At 35.7% G+C, this 18,858-nt stretch overlaps 2 protein-coding genes and 1 non-coding gene across 3 annotated transcripts; all 3 read right to left on the bottom strand.

The window, feature by feature from the left end:
* Nucleotides 1-11,656: 11,656 nt before the first annotated feature.
* On the bottom strand, nucleotides 11,657-13,248 carry LOC138903386 (F-box protein CPR1-like). Its single transcript, XM_070191357.1, has 2 exons — nucleotides 13,238-13,248; nucleotides 11,657-12,425 (listed from the first exon to the last, which is right to left on the bottom strand). Exons 1-2 carry the CDS (start codon nucleotides 13,246-13,248, stop codon nucleotides 11,657-11,659), a joined length of 780 nt encoding a protein of 259 aa, XP_070047458.1.
* A 496-nt stretch (nucleotides 13,249-13,744) lies between these two features.
* LOC104121413 (uncharacterized) lies at nucleotides 13,745-17,096 on the bottom strand. The gene is made up of 5 exons (XM_009633410.3): nucleotides 16,835-17,096; nucleotides 16,546-16,669; nucleotides 15,512-15,752; nucleotides 14,165-14,290; nucleotides 13,745-14,035 (listed from the first exon to the last, which is right to left on the bottom strand). The coding sequence occupies exons 1-5, from the start codon at nucleotides 16,909-16,911 to the stop codon at nucleotides 13,914-13,916; spliced, it is 690 nt and encodes a 229-aa protein (XP_009631705.1). The 5' UTR covers nucleotides 16,912-17,096; the 3' UTR covers nucleotides 13,745-13,913.
* Nucleotides 17,097-17,107: 11 nt separating this feature from the next.
* On the bottom strand, nucleotides 17,108-17,192 carry TRNAM-CAU (transfer RNA methionine (anticodon CAU)). The gene is given in 2 exon segments: nucleotides 17,108-17,143; nucleotides 17,155-17,192. It is a non-coding gene; the product is annotated as a tRNA-Met (tRNA).
* Between the last annotated feature and the right edge of the window lie 1,666 nt (nucleotides 17,193-18,858).

Genomic DNA, 18,858 nt, shown 5'->3' with positions numbered 1-18,858 from the left:
ATGGTAGAACTTTTCGTGTTTCAGTTAAAATAGTGATTATTTTTTAATAATTTTGCAAACGCTGGCTATTTTTCAATTATCAATCCGAAAATTGGTTAGCCCATGCTATTTCCACTTATATACGTAGAGGTGAAAAGGCCAAAATATGCCACTAATATTTGCGATTTGTCTTATATATGCCTCGAGTTCTCACTTTTATTTTTCATCTCAAACATGTCCCCTCCAGTACTAACAGATTTTCACTGTGAAAAAATTGGTCAGATTTAATGGGGGAAGCAAAATAGAAATATATTTGGACCTTTTTAAATGGGTAACGACTCGGTCGGTCGTTTTGAGAATTTAAGTCATGTCCGGCGGCATAAGGCCCTAAGCAGTTTCATATTATGTATATTGACTTGCGTGCGTGGTTGAATTCAGTTACCGGATGATTCAGAGTAATTTGGGACACTTAGTCCCTAAAACGGAAGCTTAAGTCTTAGGATTTTGACCGTAATTGGAACTATGTGAAGACGACTCCGGAATGGAGTTCCGTCAGTTCCATTAGCTCCGTTGGGTGATTTTGGACTTAGGAGCATGTCCGGACTGTAAATCTGAGGTCTGTAGCTGATTTAGGCTTGAAATAGCGAAAGTCAAATTTTTGGAGATTTGGACCGGAAGTGGACTTTTTGATATCGGGGTCGGAATGTGATTCCGAGAGTTGGAACAACTCCGTTATATTATTTGGGACTTGCCTGCATAATTTGACGTCATTTCGGGTTGATTTGATAGGTTTCGGCATGAGTTTTAGAAGTTGAAAGATTTGAAATTTAAAAGTTCGATTCATGGTGCGATTCGTGGTTTCGACGTTGTTTGATGTGACTTTAAGGCTCGACTAAGTTCGTATGGTGTATTAGGATTGGTTGATATGTTTGGTTGAGGTCCCAGAGGCCTCGGGTGAGTTTCGGGTGCTTAACGGATTAAAAGTTTGATTTGTGTTACTGCTAAGTCTTCAGGCTTCTGGTATTTTCGCACCTGCGAAGAAGAGACCGCAGGTGCGAGAGCGCACGTGCGGAGAGGCAAGCGCAGAAGCTGAAAATGGAGGAGTGCCAGGGGTCACAGGTGCGAGGAAAATTCCGCATCTGTGATGCCCGCAGATGCGAAGATTGAGGCGCAGGTGCGAGAAGAGCTGGACTTGACAGTCTCCGCTGGTGCGGAGAAATTGTGCGCATCAGCGGCTCCGCAGAAGCGAATTTTTGGCGCGCAGAAGCGAGAGGAAGCGCAGGTGCGGTTGGACATGCGCACCTGCGATCACGCAGATGCGGCTATTTATGCGCAGGTGCGATCACGCCTGGGCAGAAAAGAGAAATCCGAGGGTTTGGTTTCATTCTTCATTTTTGAACTTGAGAGCTCGGAATTTGGCGATTTTTCGAGGGTTTTTCAGAGAAAACTTTGGGGTAATGATTCCTAACTCATTTTTGGTTGTTTTTCATTAATCCATAGTTATTTTCTCCATTTAGTTTCGGGTTTGGATTGAAAATTTAGGAAAAAATGGGAAGAAGTTCTTCAACTAAGAGTTTTGAGTTTTGATTGGGATTTAGACACCGGATTTGGATAATTTTGGTACGAGTGAACTTGCGAGTGAATGGGTGTTCGTATTTTATGACTTTTACCCGATTTCGAGACGTGGGCCCGGGTCGACTTTTTAGGGTGAATTTCAAAATTTTTATTAAATATTGATTTCATTGATTAGATAAGTTTATTATTGTTGTATTCATGTTATGCAATTGTGTTTGGCTAGATATGGGTCATTCGGAGTCGGATAATTGAGGAAAGGACATTCTTACGGACTGCTTGAGCTTGGTTCGAGGTAAGTATCTGGCCTAACCTTGTGTTGGGAATTTTCCCCTTAGGATTTAAGTCTTCTATGTTGATTTGTAGTCCATGCATGCGAGGTGACGAGTGCGTGCTCGGACTTATTTATAAAAATTTAGCCTTTTAGGATTCTTAGGTCCTTATATTCACTGAGTATGAAGTTGTTCTTGATATGATTAAGTTCCTATTTACTAGTTTCACCTCTACATGATTTAATTAGAATTAATTGCTTTCAGGATTCACTCTTATTGCCTATTGGACTCTTATTTGACTTAACTGAAGATTTTTTTTACCTCCTCTATTGTCATGCTACCTTTTCATAACTGCTTATTTTTATTTAAAATTATTATTATGTCATCTTATAATTTATTTAGTCTTAATTGAGGTTATGATTATCTTTTCACTGCTTATCCTTAATTAAATTGTTGAAAATTCTTAGTAATTTATCAACCTTAAAAGAAGTTTTAGATATCCTATATCTTAGTCGACTTATTTTATTTGGAATTATTTGACTCGTGTTAGTTTTCCTGTTGTTGAAATATATATTGTGGGATCGTTGATACACATTAGTTTTCCTTTGTTGAATTGTTCTCTTTACGCCTAGCATTATTTACTGTGGTTATTCTTTGTGATTTGGTCCCACATTTTTCTGTGATTTTAAAAGTTCTTGAGTTGATTTACTTGTCGTACTTTGTATTATTGCCATTGTTGTTGTCGTATTTGTTGTGGTGATGCACGAGGTTTCTGCCGTGTGGCTGTTATTATTATGATGCACGAGGTGTCTGTCGTGCGGTTGTTGTTATGGGATTGCACGAGGTTTCTGTCGTGCTATTGTTACTATTGATTTTGCACATGCGGCGTGACAAGGTGGGATATATATATATATATATATATATATATATATATATATATATATATATATATGTGTGTGTGTGTGTGTGTGTGTGTATGTGTGTGTGGGGTTGCGCATGTGGCGAGACAAGGTGGGAACATTATTATGCACGTGTGGCGAGACAAGGCAGGCAATTATGTTACTATTGCACACGTGGTGAGACAAGGTGGACTGTGTTAGGGATTGATTTGTGATAATTTATGGCCTGGGGCATTCTTGTTGTTGATATTTGTGTAGTGGTATACGTACCTGTGTGAGCTTGATCTTGTGAAAGCTGTGAAAAAATAAACTACTTGTTGTCCGTTCTTCTTCTTCCTTATGCTTATTTGCTGGCATGGACTATGTTAGGACACTTGCACAAGCATACACGTAGTTAAGCACTCTTATCGGATAAGAGGTGTTCTTGATATTGTTGAGCATAGATGCTCACCCTTGTTTACTTGCCTTTTATGTGAGAATGGTTCTATTGGCACGTGAGTCGTCAGTGTGGTTATGAGGTGTTATGAGGGCATAGATTGCCAAGTGTTAGGGTTCAGGTATTGAGAGCCGTGAGATTGTAAATTATCCGAGGTTCAATACCTCGTGGAGTTGTTGACTAAAACCTGATGTAAAAGCGGTTGTAATTACTGAGTTATTATTGTCCTTGTTGTATTCGTGATTCCGGATTTAGGTTGTGTTCCATTCACTTTGTCTGCATCATTTTCATGATATTCCGCTGATATTTGTTGTTTCTTACTTTAATGCCATCACTGTATTATGAGCCATATTGCATAGTCTTTATGTAGACATCATACTTTTGTTATTCATATACTTATATCTGTTCGGTTTATTAGACCAGTGGGTGTCTTGACTGTTCCTCGTCACTACTCTACCGAGGTTAGTCTTGATACTTACTGGGCACCGTTGTGGTGTGTTCATGCTACTCTTCTGCATATTTTTGTGCAGATCCAGGTACTTGTTCGTTAGCTAGCTGTGTGGACTGTTGCTGTGGAGACTCAAGGTAAACCTGTCGCTACATTCACAGGCTTCGGAGTCACCTTCCAGTTTTTGTTTTGCACTGTTTATACTTATTTCTGGACAGTTGTATTTAGAAATTTTCTAGCAAACACTCTGTAGAGCTTATGACTTGTACTATCGATTTTGGGGATTTTAAGAGATTCTAATTAAATAATATTATTATTTTAATTATTGTTTGACTTACCTAGTCCCTAAAACTAGGTGCCATCACAATACCCAACGGAGGAAAAATTAGGTCGTGACAAAATGTGGAACCACATTTTTTTATGCATTTGTAACATAAGAAATTAGATTTGGAAAAATTAATATAGGACCAAGAAAATAGAACAAAATGAATGTAACTTTATGTTAGCCGCAATCAATAATTACACTAAACAATAAATGCATGACATGTGTTAAAAGTTAGCTCATATGTGACTTGACAAATGAAAAAAAAATATGATATACTATAGTTCAATAATTAATTCCTGAATTTGGATATATATTAATCCTAAGTTGCTAAAATGCATTAACCATGTCCCTTTCTTTCTTCCGAAAATAAAATAAAAATGTCATTTTTCATGAAAATTGCATTCAGATATTTTATCGAAGATTCATTCATTTTTTATAACAACATTTTGTTTCTTACTAATCGTATATATGTTGGGTGAAATTAACAGAGAGTTCAAAAGATCTATGCGAATTGTTCGATTAAAAATTTTAGTTGTATATTTTGTTTCTCATGGCCACCAATTTAGGTCATCTTATATTATTCTATGTATTTTTCCACCTTTTTTTCTCTTTTGCCGTATTTTAGAGAAATGCAACTTAAAATGATTTGCGCAAAATGATACGCGCAAGGAAAGGAAATAGAAAATCAATAATGGCAAATCTATTTTTGTTTTTAAGACTAGAGAAAACAAAACAAGTCGAAGCTTCCTAGCAAAAAAGTTGGGATGTTCACGTTATCGATTTGACTTCACTTTACTTATAAAAATCGGACGGACAGTGAAGACTCATTTAGTTGACAGCGAGCGAGCTGCAAACACCCACCTCCTATCAAAATGAAAAGCCGCAAGTAGAAGTTGCCTATTCTGCTCTACCTTGAAAGACTAGCACTAATAGTATTAGACAATTTGAGAACCAAACTGCTAATTTCTTTTCCTTCTTTTTATAATCTTATACGACCTAAGTTTGTCTAACATTTATCTTCTCTGTTTTTTTTTTCTACTTAGGGTAGTCTTATTTGAGTTGCTTCGCCAATTTTCATTGACCTTATTTATCTATCGACCAAAATCCATACATAAAAAATATAAAACACGCATAAGCAGAAGATTTTGTAGATTTGGTATTTGAGAAAACTTTCTAAAACTTGATAACTTTATTTTGATAGCAGAATTTGGCGTCATGTCCTATGCGAACAAATTTAGATTGTATACGTATCTAGAGTTGTCAAATTTAACCAATGAAAACACAATTCGTTCATCCTTCTAAATTTGAATGGATTGGACTCGATATATATATATATATATATATATATATATATATATATATATATATATATATATATATATATATATATATATATATTTAATGGAATTTTTAAATAGATATGCTTCATATTAAACATATTTACCATTTTTATAGAGATTCCCTCTTAATTACCAATTGTATACAAAGTAATGTATTATGCCTCTCTCTCATTACCTATTAAACTTAGTAGCAATATATTTCTATTTAAACTAATTTCCGTTGAACTTATATTCCTAATCGAATCTCTTTTGTATGAATCAAAGCTATGTCTTTATCTTCTGTAATAACAAACTTGACATATTCGAACTTAACTTCAGTAAAATTAATAAGTAATAACAATTTCCCCCTTTTAAAAAAAAAAAGAACGGTAAGAAATTATTATAAAACTTTAAACTCCATTAAAAGCTTTATTGATATCCATTAAAAGGCTTTGAAGCTTTAAACTCGAAATTAGATTTTGCAAAATCGTTTTTTTTATTTGTTTGGATTTGGTATTGTTAGGAGTTTATATCTCAATATTTGGGGGGTTTGGTGAAGATTCAAGTTGATTTTGGTTGAATTTTATATTGAATCTCAAGAGAAAAAAGAACAATGATATACAAATAAGTTGTATGTATTGTGTATGTCCGGTGTATGTTATTTGTATGCTCAATGTATCATTAAATATACAGTGAGATACACACGACATACGAATTACATATAAACGACATACAATATACATACAATAATATAATTGTATGCAAGTTGTATGTACCAATAATTTTGTATTCAAATTGTATGCAAGTGGTATGTTTTAGCTGCTCGTTAGTGTGTTTGAAATGAGAAGGTTGAAGTTATATACTGCTGGATTTGTGTTGCTATTCAAATTGAGATTTTAAGATCGAACTATGAATGGAAATTAAACGTGACCCCAAACTAAGCTAAACCTTGTTGGGTCGAAAAAGTACAAGTTTGTTAGTCCTTTTACATTGTGACAGGCAAAAACGAGGAAGCTAACGAAGTTAATAAAAGGGAAAATGACCGCTCTTAAAATAAGTCAAAAAAATACATATTTTTTGTATGTATATGTATATATATAACAACAAAGAATGGGAGATGATCATCTGCATTGTATACCACATCCATTGTTCCACGAAATCCAAGAACATGCAACATGTTGGGATATTTGCTAGTAATATTTTTTCATAGGAAAACTCCAGTGCAAATGTAATTGGAGTAACCACAAACACGTTCCACTAAGCATAGGAACACGATTAGATGGTATTTATTTCTGAAGAAAGTGAATATACCAAGCACTAGTAACCAAATACGTATCAACTGATTATATTAACTCAATAATTATTGGAATTACAAAGCAAAAGCTAATGATAGTAAGGACTAAGGACAGTGTTACTGAAAATCTAAGAATAAAGGAGGTGAGAAATAGACTGATATAGAATTAGGGATGAGAGAAGTATAGAAGAGAGCATAGATGAGACAAAAGAGCTAACACTTAACTCCAGCATAAAATGCACTACGTCTTCTACTGTATTTATAATTCTCACGCTGAACTTTCACACACTGTGAACCTGCCTACGCTCAAAATGGTCCCACACATAGTTTTCCAAATTTCCAGAGATATCCTCCACCGAGTCACTCACTGAGTTCACAACAATACCTCCCACCTCAAAAATAACCTTGTCCGCAAGGTTCGAGTAAAGCAGAAATTGCAGCAATATCCGCTTGACACTGTCAACAGCAAACAAGCAATTCAAAGCAACATCTTCGCTTCTGGTATGATACATAATAATGTAGTAATGGGAATCACCATCCGCCATCAAGGAAAGCAATCTAGATATAGGTGAATTAGTACCAAGGTTGTTGTCTTGAAGTGAAATCAACTGCATCCAATCAAAGGAATCTTCAACCTTATACCTTATGTCATACCTTAAGGTACCCAAAAGAGCATCAGCAACAAGCTTAACGTACTGGCTTATCACTCCTGCATCAGTGCAAATAAATGCACAGGAAAGGGCAACACAAATTAGTCTAATCTCAATGTGAACAGCTCCTTTTCCTATCCCTAGTGTTAACATTGGGTAAGGCATTTCACGGAATTTTAGCTTCCTCACTGAGATTATAGCCATGGAAAATAGATCTCGCCATCTGACACTGGGGATAGACTGATTGAAGGAATGCTGCACCCTTTTGTCCATGTAACGATGATCTGATGTCATCCAACCCGCATCTTCAGGGGCCTCAACAATATCTGCAGCAGCTGCACTTAGTAATTTGGGTTGAGGTAGCAACTTAACAGAATAGTATGTACAACTATCACCATGCAGAACATTGGCAACAACGCCCTTCCTACATACAAGACCGTGGGTGTTAGGTAGCAGAACCTGAATTCCTAGGTAGCAGAACCTGAATTCCTGGATCAAAAAGGTCGAAGTGTTGGCTCGTAATAACCTGCCCAAATAGTCCTGCGTCCTTACACATTGCAAGAATAAAAACAACACATGATGCTGACTTCCCCTCACTATAAACCCCATAGTGTAGCTATTGGATCATAAGTAGAAAAAACAACACTATTTGCAAACATATTCAGGTTGATAGCATGGGTTATAGCGATATCATGTATACCAGGATCAAAGGGAAGACTAGCAAACTTGAGATAAACAACCAAATCTGCTATGAAAGATGAATAACGTTGCAAAAAATATACGACGGTTTGGAACCCCAGCTTGGCAAGCTCAACATCCAGTAAGTCCCTATCCATGAATTCTACAGCTTCATATATATAGTTTTCACCATGAACTAATTGACTTGATCGACCAAGCATATCTACAATGATGACATATAGTGCATTGTCATGTTCGAGCTTAGACTCTTCCATTAAGTTGAAATAATGCAGTCCTTTATCAAGCTTTAAGAAATTTGCTTGCACTTTGCTCTTCCATCCTTCTTTATCAGCCAACACAGCCATGACCTTACTAGGTTGATGCAACTTTAGAACTGTAGAATTAGGAACTCCAACCCAGCAGGAAAGCATCATTAAAATCTTGTATACGAGGTTGAAGCGAGTGATGTCTTCTTCATAATGAATGAGCTCCAATAGTAGCCAATGCATCACAACAACTAGATACGCATTCTCACAGTGACACCACATCATACCACTCCTAAAATACCTCAACTGAGTAATCATGTACTGCTCCTCAAGGTGAGTCAGAGCACCATCAAAGCAATACAGAAATGAATGTGCTATAGACTCACCCAGTAGCTTATATGATGTACAAGAATTTCGAAAATTACAACTGCATTTAAAACCCGTTTCAACTCCACCCACAGGCTCCCAATCATACAACTTTGCAAATAAACAGCTCCTTCTTTTTCTAAGATCTTCAAACAATGTATGTGCCTCCTATTTCTCAGTAGAACCCGTTAGAGCCATGAACTCGAAACTAAGTTCTGGATCCCATACACAAAGAATCGCTGCATTTAAGGTTATGGTGACACATAAGAAATTAACACCAGGATCAAATGGAAATCGATTCAAAATATGGTGATCATTGAATCCCCCCGTAGATTCCCCATGCTCATCATCAGACAGCATTTCATTTGAAAACATGTCACTTCTTGGGATGCCGTCCTCATTCTCCATAAACAATTTATCAAGACATAGGTCCTCAATAGTCGCAGGCTCCACGAGAAATTCAGCAAGATACATGTCTTCAAAAGTCTCAAATTCAATTTTCTGTTGGCCGTGATCAAGAGAAGGTGCAGTAACGTACCTCACTGGCATATCTCTTTTGGGACTTTTAGCAAACAGTTGGGCTTCGCTTCTTTCAGGACATGTAGCTTCTTCCGCGATCATTTCAATTGAGGCAGCTGATTGAGCCTTCGGAAATAATGTTGGGCAGCAGCTATTTAACATTTCATCGATCACCTGGACCTCCTCAGATTCTCTATCCTCTAAATTAGGTTGCAACTCAAACGGAAGGGCTGGTGCAGCCAAAAGCTTCTTAGATTCAACACATAAAATCACAGTAAAAGGAAATGGAGCAATCTCACAGGGCACAAACTGATCTCGTTCAACAAGAGGAACGAGGAGTGCTTCATCGCATGTAAAATGGCAATGCAGATCAGGTTCGTCACTCTGGGAAATTTCGTCGAACACCTTGTCTTCGACTGGTGCGCACTTCTCTCCACCAGTTAAACTAGAGTTGGGATCATGTATATCAGGTACTTGAAGGTTTGTGAATGAACCTAAGGAGCAAGGAGGATGAATGTTGGAGTTTGTTGTTGGAACCGAAGAACCTTCAACGATTACAATAGGGAAAACTCCAGTAGACAGTGCATCGAATGCTTGTTTCGTCTTGTTGGCTGGTCCGAAAGCAGATTCAAGCCCATAGAAAGTCAAAATATATTGCAGATCAGCAATTGTCGTTTTGGAAAATGCAGAAGAAACTTCTCCTTAAAATGGCTCTAATCACAGAATTGTTTGTTGCGAAACAGCCAATCAAACCAAGCGAGGGCATCGCCGTCTAGGTAGAAGGAAGGAAGAGGCAGCCAGTCCTTCTTGTAGAAGCCAAGGTATGTGAAGTACAACTCGGCCCGAAAAATCCAGTGCTCCGGGTTGCCGTCGCCTCTGAATCTAGGTAGACACATCGCCACCGTTGGAGTCCGATGGATGAAAGCACCAATATAACAACCCAGAAGATACACCAAACAACTTATTATATTAACTCAATAATAATTGGAATTACAAAGCAAAAGCTAATGATAGTAAGGACAGTGTTACTGAAAATCTAAGAATAAAGGAGGTAAGAAATAGACTGATATAGAATTAGGGATGAGAGAAGTATAGAAGAGAGCATAGATGACACAAAAGAGCTAACACTTACAACTTCAGCATAAAATGTACTACGTCTTCTACTGTATTTATAATTTTCTGGCGCTGAACTTTCACACACTGTGAACCTGCCTACTCTCAAAATGGGTCCCACACATAGTTTTTCAAATTTCCAGATATGTCCTCCATCGAGTCACTCACTGAGTTCACAACACAATTCCTGCCAGCAATCTGGCCCGAAGGAGTCAAAACAGTGGAAGTACTGAATTTATGCTGATGCTAAGGAGCTTAAGATTCTGGACAATGATTTTATTCCAGATATCATCTTTCAGGAAAAGGCGATAAGAAAGGAACGGGCCTTTTTTCTGTAGTACATTAAACCCAAGCTCGCAATTTCAAGTAAACCTGTCAACAAGACCTCGAGAGTTATAAACCCCTTATAGATCTCAACACTTCTCCAGGTACAATAGGGTATTGGAAATGTTATTAAATAACCCTATAGAATATGTTCTACTCTATTTTGGACTCAAATTGGGTCATGCCACGCAGTGTTATCAAAGGCGCGTTTAAGCCCTGAAACGAGACTCAAAACATGTTGAGCACTTCGCCTCGCTTAGCGGACGCTTCATTGTTGTCATTAAGGCTCTAAGGCATACTTTTCATTGCCAATGAGCGTAATCCTGAAGAGGTGACACTAAACAATTGATATTTCACTTTATCGTAAATTTTCTTCAATTTCATTGTCCATATATTTGGTATTCATGCTTATAGATATTAGTCTTGGACGACACATACATATTTATAGTTTTTATCCATTTGCGCCTTTCTTCATTAAAGCTTACGCTTTATTTGCGCTTTGTGAGCCCCAATAGACCTTAGAACTTTTTTACGCTTTTTGCCTTTGATAACACTGATGCCACGTAGAGTTAGAAAAGCCTATGAAGGTTGCTTATGAAGAGTGATGGAACCACAGATGTTTTGATGAAATCTCAACTCTGAACCACTCTTTAAAAGCTAGACGGAGACTTAATTTATTTAGCTGCAGCAACCTAACCTCTATAAACAGCATTGATACTCTTTTGGACTTTCTTAGCTCCCTGAATCTAGTATAGTTTCTTTTGATGTATTGGAGCTAGCAATCTCTCTTTTGTACCTTTTTAATCCTCTTGATGCCTATCAATGAAACATCTTACTTCTTTTTTTAAAAAAAACAATAAGACTTAACCATGCCAGAAACTAACCTAGCTGTTGTCCTGCCCTGCCTTTTATAACTTCGTTTAAGACAACAAGCATCTATGTCCTCAAGCTTGAACTTTGAAAACCAATATACTACAAGCTAATCACTTTTGCTCAAGTATATACTTAATATAATAAAAAGGAACAAGAACTCCACGCGATATAAGAAAAATATGATGTATAGATTCATATATATTCAGTGTTTTTGTTCTATATATGACAAAAAAGAAATGCAAAAAGAGAACACCAACTAATAAAATATACTTGGGGGAAATGGGTAAGGCAAGAACTCTTACAAGTTAACGATTACATGATTGTCAGTCTTCTTGGTTAACAAGTCCCTGATCAGCTGTCGACAAGGGATTAACGAGGCTTTCGATAAAGATTTCTGCCTGAAAACAGCTCTTAGGTTTAGTAATCTCTGGTTGTCTGATAACTCTGATTGAATCATCCTTTGGATTGTATATCATGAAAACTGACCGATATAAAAGTAAAATTTCACCCTTATCTAGCTGGCAAAACAGCGGGGAAAATGACAAGGAACAGCGTGGATAATAGTCATACTTCCCAGGATCATCAGGACAGTTAATGGCGAACATCGTTGTCCAAGATGGTTTAACTCCGTAATATTTCATAAGCCACACATCAGAATGACTTCCCTCATAGTTACAAAGCACAACAAGATCACCTCCCAAAATTCCCAGCATTAAATCAAATTTACCTTTTCCATAATTGGGTTGCTCCACCTCACCCCATGTCTCATATGCTAAATCAAAAGAAATGATGTTGCAACGATTTCCGTCATCGTACTCATAAAAATGAATTATGGTGCAGCCATATTCGCTATTGTAGGCACGAGCAGTAGCAGATTTAGTCCAATAAAGCTTCCCCTTGACAAACTTAGCTGAACAATCTATCAAAGAGCTTCCCTGAAAATCCTTGACCGATCTCCAAGAATCAGTCTTCAAACTGTAAACCTTGATCTTGGTCTTAAATGAAGCATAATCATCTCGATAATCATCAAAGATATTGAAAATCACCACTAGTTTATAATCGTCGTGTAACTCATCATATCCAAAACCATATCTAAAATATGTAGAGCAAAACCACTTCGATCTAACTCCTGAGTCGGGCAATTCTTCGACTTCCTAATTGATGGGTTCCATATATATAAATTAACTCCTGAACTAGGCAATTTATTTGTAATCTTCATTGGTTTGTTCGAGTTTTCCTTATTGGCTAGGCAAATCAATCCATCGGCAGTATCACACCACCTAGTAAGGGAATTTTTCATGGGATAATCCATTTCAGATGCCTCAGTAATTGGGTCGTAAATTAAGGAATATAGTGGAAAGTCCTTGAGATTGCATATGAAGTTTAAAATAACCCTATGGTGGTTGTATTCTTTGTCAACATGAACGGAGATGGGTTTTTATGAATTCAGAGCTCGAAATTAGAGAAAGCCATGGTTTTTATGATCTTGACGCTGCGTAAACTCAGAATGCTTTGTGCACCAAACTACTTTTGATTTTGGCTTAATTCATAAAATTTTAGATTGCTTTAGTTTTAAGTCAATTGTCATACAAGAATATTAATATTTCTAGGATTTTCATTTGCTAGCTAAAAATAGCAAATTTTGATATAACATGAACTTTTTGCAATTCTCATGTTAGGAAATAATAGATCAAAATAGCAACATTAACTTTCATAATTACCTACTTTAATTAAAAAAGATATTTATGATTCTTTGTGGTGCTTATCCTAATTAACTCTACTGTAATGTACATACTCTTAAAATACATTGCTTCTTGTTGGTATTGTTTGATTGACAGTATATTAGGAGAAGTCAAAAGTAAATAAATGAATGAACAAAAGAACGTAGAAGATAATGTACGAACCTTGATGACATTAGCTATTAGCATTCATCATTGTATCACTCAAGGCAACTGGAAAATATATGAAAAACTAGAAATCTCAAAGCTATATACATAAAGCAAAAGTAAAATAAAAAAGGTAATGTGAAGTAATAAATTTTCATTTGGAATAAACTAGTACTATTTTACTTTTGCACTAACTTGTGAAAATATACTCACTTTTTATTTCTTCAAATGTAAACAAGAAAAGCCATAAAACAAGGACAAACTGAAGGAATCAGTTGATTTAAATTGGTGGATATATGCTTTATTAAGGGAAAAACATAAATTGCCCCCTAAACTTGCCGGAAAAAGCCATTTACATCCCTTTACTTTACGGGCAACCTATCATCCCTATTCTTTTCTGAAGTGGAACTAATACTTGCTAGTTTTTTCACATATCTATAAAGAAATTTGTTAAAATTATTAAAGACATCTTTTTACGTAATAAAGTATATTCACAAAAGCATACACTGCTCTACTTCAAGCATGCAATTTGAAGTTCACATCCTTAACTATATAGGCAAAAGAATGTGACAAGAGATTATTTTTGTATTGCATCATTACATCAAACAACATGCCATTTTTGGTGTCAACTGCCAATGTATTACATAGATATTTGCAATAATAATTCTTCTCTAAGCAATAATAGTAATCTAAATCAGTGCCATTCCAATCCCCCTAAAGTTGTAGAACCCATTCCTTCCCATACTTCATTACACCCCACTTCTTCATTATCAACACCTTCCATGTTGCAATCCCACCAGCCACCTCCATTGGCATCTGAAAACACGAAAAAATAAAACATAATTTTCCTTTTTATGATGAGAACTTGCACTTGAAAAGTGCAATAATATGTTCTAGCTGAAGAAACACTTTGATGAAATATTATTTAGATTTGAGTGGACTTACAATGATTGAAGAGGGTACTAGGTTTCTCAATGTTATTGATCATTCTCACTTTTCGTCTACGCTTTTCTGCTGAACCTTCTCCAAGAACTGCCAAAACTTTTCGAGCAGATTGGTTTCCGCTGCTACCTAGTAAACCATAAAAACTGTCAGGGCTAAACCACAAGAACTCGTTGATGATTTCCAGAGAATGCGAGATAATTGTCTGCATTATATCCCACATTCTATATGTTCCATGAAATCCAAGAACATGTAAAATATTACTATGGCAGAACTCAAATGCAAATGAAACTGGATTAACCAGATAATAGTTCTACTGAGCATAGGAACTAAATTAGATGGTATTTATTTCTCAAGAAAGCCAATACACCACGCGCTAGTAACCAGATAAAAGTTTTGTGTCAATTCCAGTAAGCAACCTGGCTTGAAGGAGTAAAAACCAGGTAGTTGATTCTGAATACCTTCATTCCCAATCCTTATCCACTCAGTGAGTAACAACACTAAAAGGGTCCTCAAATTTTTAGAATCTACTGGACTTTCATCTGCTTTTGGGAAGTGCTGGACTACCACTGTTTTTAAGGGGCTCAAGAAATGGACAATGATCTTATTCAAGGTATCAATGTATCATCTTTCAGGAAAATGCCAGAAGAAAAACAATAGGCATTTTTCTCCATGTAGCCGAGATTAAGCTCAAACTCTCAATTTCAAGCAACGCTGTCAACAGAACTCAAGAGGAATAATCCGTTAGGCCCTTCTAGAGCTCAACACTTCTCCAAGTACAACTGTGTATTGGAAATCTTATTCCATACTAAATATCGAATAAGTAATACTCCCTCCGTTTCAATTTATGTGAACCCATTTGACTGGGCACGGAGTTTAAGAAAAAAGAGAAAACTTTTAAACTTGTGACGTAAAATGAGTCACATATTTTGTGTGGCTATAAATCATTGCGTAAAGCTAAATTGTTTCCAAATAGGGAAAGAGGTCATTCTTTTTGGCACGGACTAAAGAGGAAATAGGTTCACATAAATTGAAATGGAGGGAGTAGCATCTTTATACATAGAGAAGCAATATCAACTAACAGACGATTGCATTGTGATTCAGAACCTGAAGCTTTATAGCATGAGAAGCAAGGTCAAGTGACACAAGAAGCCAGCTGATTAGTTCTTGTTTTACCGCGCATGTATGTTAGTTACAGAAATAAAGATTAGATACTCAGTAATTAAGCTAACCAAATAAATATATATATATCAAGGCAATCTCATGAAATCCTAATTCATCAAGAATATATGATTAGCACAACAAACTTGTGAACAGCTGAACTGATTCATTTCTGAAAGAATGACTAACCTTCAATAAGACCTCTTTTTCTTGATGTTCTGACATCATCTGTGCTACAAACTGAAACCTCACCACAATCATTAGGAGCAGAAACATCTTGGTTCCCTTTCATGGTGTTCTTGTATTGTTCAAAAATAGCATCAAGAGCACACGGAATTCCTGTTTCTCCATCTTTCCCGCGGTTGATTTGTCCATTAATGGACTTACTTGTGACTTTGCTACTTGCTGGCACTGAGATTTTCTTATTTCCCTGCAAAAGTTTAGTTCCCGTTTACACTTATATCTAATAAGATAAGTTATTCTACAAGTAGAGAAATTACACACCCTGATATAGAGAACCTATAATGACTTCTACAGGCTGCTCAGGAATACAGTTGCATGTTCCAATTACTAATGCAAACGATAGAACTCTTCTTATTGTAGTTATATAGAACAAAGCTGATATAAATGACAGAAGTTAAAACCAAACAAAAGTTAAATAGATCATTTTCAATATTTTCCATTAGTAGAAGCCAGTAGCATTCATCACCCCTTCCTATTATATTCTCAAGTCTTCAGGTGTTCCAAAAGAGAAATTTAGCTCAGATCAACCAACCAAATTTAGTCCATCATTTAAAGGCATCAAGTGCACCTCCGCAAACGAAGTTCAGAATCAAGAAGGGTTCATAAACAAAGGAAGTGTATAACTGGGGCTGCTACATACATTTTTAAAATCTTTGCTTTTAACTTTCTACACGCGCAAGCGCACACATATAGTCCGAGCCTGAAACGATGGATGCATGTGCACCCACCGCTTATATGTTGTACTGGCCTACAAGTTCTACAAATCAGTTACAATGTGAAATCTTGAAGTAAAGGCAAAAAACAGGAAACACAAGTTTCTGTCTTCAAATGTTTTGACATTTTTCTTGAGTCCCAAAGATTGGCTACTAATAAAAAGACTACAAGTAGTTAACAAAAATGCATTTCAAAAGCCTAAATTCCTTCTTCTTTTTTTCTAGCATTTCATGAACACCGAAACTAAAATAATTTAGCTTTCTTACTGGAACTACTCCGGGCAAAACAGGACTTTTGTGCAATTTTTTGCTGAGGAAGTCAGATAAAGAAATGCTTGAACCCTTTTGATTGGTAGCTTTGCTTTCCACTTTCTTCTCGCAACCAGTAGACCTTAAGTAAATCACAAAAAAAAAAAAAAAAAAAAAAGATAAACCCCAGATTCAGAAGTACACTCAGAAAGCTAAAAAGAGAGATTTAACAAGAAAATGAAATTTCTTCTTAGAACTTAAAATTAATCAGCAAAATGAAAACCCAAAAGTTAAATTCTTTTCTTACTGATTTGAAGAACGAAAGAGGAAAGTTGAAGCAATTGAACGCTGCCCTAATGGTCGTATTGAAGGTTGGTTTTTCATATTCTTCGCCGATTTGCTTTTTGGTTTTGCGATTTTGGGGCCAGTTTGTTTGGGAGTTTTTCGCCAAAAAATAGGCGCAAAATATTTGAAAATTTCGCCAAAAACGAGAATGAACAGTAGGACACCCAATTTAATTCTTGCAAAATAGGAGGAACCAAAAATGAATTTAAGAAAGTGTTGTAACAAAAAGGGTTGATGGGGTGAGAGAGGCTCGAACTCTCGACCTCAGGATTTCTCAGAAGCTATGAGACCTACGCGCTAGCCAACTGCGCCACCACCCCGTAATTGTTAAATGGGTCTATAATACAAATTATCAATGGTTGAAATCAAACTTATATAATTAACATAATTATGGGGAACTTTTTAAAAAAACACGAAAAACTATTACTCCTGCTGTTTTAATATGTGTGAACTTATTTGATTGAACACAAAATTTAAGACATCAATAAAAACTTTTAAAAGTTATGATTTTAAACATATATGTCATAGTATTTGTACGACTATAAGAGCTTTTCATTAAGGATAAAATTGAAAAATTTAAGTCAAATTATTTTTAAATTTAGAAAGTGGTTATTCTATTTTAAATAGACTAGAAATGAAATAGGTTCACACATACGGAAATTGATGGAGCAATAAGTATGAGGCATTTTTGTTCAAATTTTATTTTCCCATTAACAAGTGGCTATTTCTCATTACATTTTAAATAATGGCTAGTATTAATAAGTCGTCCAAAAAATAACTATCCCACCCAATTTTTACTGAAGATAGAGGGCCAAGATACTCGATCCAAAAAAACGTTATGGGGGCAAGTGTATAGATAACTGCTTTGAGGGCCCTTATTTAATGAATAGTTAAAGTTTATAATTGTTTAAAGTTTAATCGCTTCAAAATTAACTTCAGACTCACGGCTTTAGGTATATGAGATCTGAAGTTAGGTATATTACTCGTGCAGTTCGAACTTCATACATATAGGTCTGAAGTTAAGCTTATCAGTACTGTTCATCGACATGTGTGTCTTCTTCTTCTTCTTTTTTTGACAAACTACATTAAAAAATTGACAAGTAATATTCACGCACCTACACATGCTCATATGCAATTATCATACTTAGTTTGTTTTTTTTATTTTATCTTCTTGAGCCATCAAATTATATATAATAGTCACAAAGTCACATCTGAATATAGAAGTACAAAATTTCTCTTCACGTACAAGTTATTGCATGTGTTTCTGTTTGGTTGTTTATTAATGGCAAGTTAGTGTACATCAAATCAAGGTGACGGATGCTGGAAAATTTTCACTAGCAGAAAGCAACTGGGATTTTGCTTTTGTTTCTTAGCTACCCTTGATTATATATAAAAATATTTAAATGGTAAAGGATAGACAGTCTCTACATTAGCTGTAATTTTCTAAGTAGCATTTTTGGAAATCAAATTTGAGAGATTTCTTATGCAAGAGGACAATCTAAAAAAACCAGTCATCGTTTTTTTTTCGTCTCATCGTTACCTACTTTATCTTTACTTTAAAAGTATTAGGATTACCATATTAGACAAGTGAATCATGAGATTATTAGTCCTAGGATTATATATAATATTAATTAGGATAACTTTGTCCACGAACCAGACGATCCCTTAGTATACGATATAGCTGTTTATATATATAAAAGAGGTAGTAACATATAACCATTAATTTACCTAGTTATTTACATTATGGAGTTTGACATAATTTTCTTGATATCTGAATTTGGAACTTATCTTGTCAGTTGTCAATCAATCCCTCAATTACCCCACATAGATGAGATTGAAAATGACTTTCCAAAAAAATCGCATGTATTAACATGGCCTTATAAGAATGTCTATTAGTCGATTCAAAAAAAAGGGTTAACTTTGCAAATATAAAATACTAGAGGGGCAACAGAGGAACCTGAAAAAGAATACTATATATATATATAG

The sequence above is a fragment of the Nicotiana tomentosiformis genome, chromosome 12, assembly GCF_000390325.3.
Source record: "Nicotiana tomentosiformis chromosome 12, ASM39032v3, whole genome shotgun sequence".
NCBI lineage: Eukaryota > Viridiplantae > Streptophyta > Magnoliopsida > Solanales > Solanaceae > Nicotiana > Nicotiana tomentosiformis.
Note: the sequence above shows the minus strand (reverse complement) of the source record. Positions and strands in the feature narration are given on the sequence as shown.

Coding starts and splice junctions, on each gene's coding strand:
- LOC104121413 (XM_009633410.3), bottom strand. CDS start 16,911: ATGAAAAACCAACCTTCAATACGACCATTAGGGCAGCGTTCAATTGCT. Junction 15,753..16,545: donor TTTTGCCCGGAGTAGTTCCA/GTAAGAAAGCTA, acceptor AAACTTTTGCAG/GGAAATAAGAAAATCTCAGT. Junction 14,036..14,164: donor TAGTACCCTCTTCAATCATT/GTAAGTCCACTC, acceptor TCGTGTTTTCAG/ATGCCAATGGAGGTGGCTGG.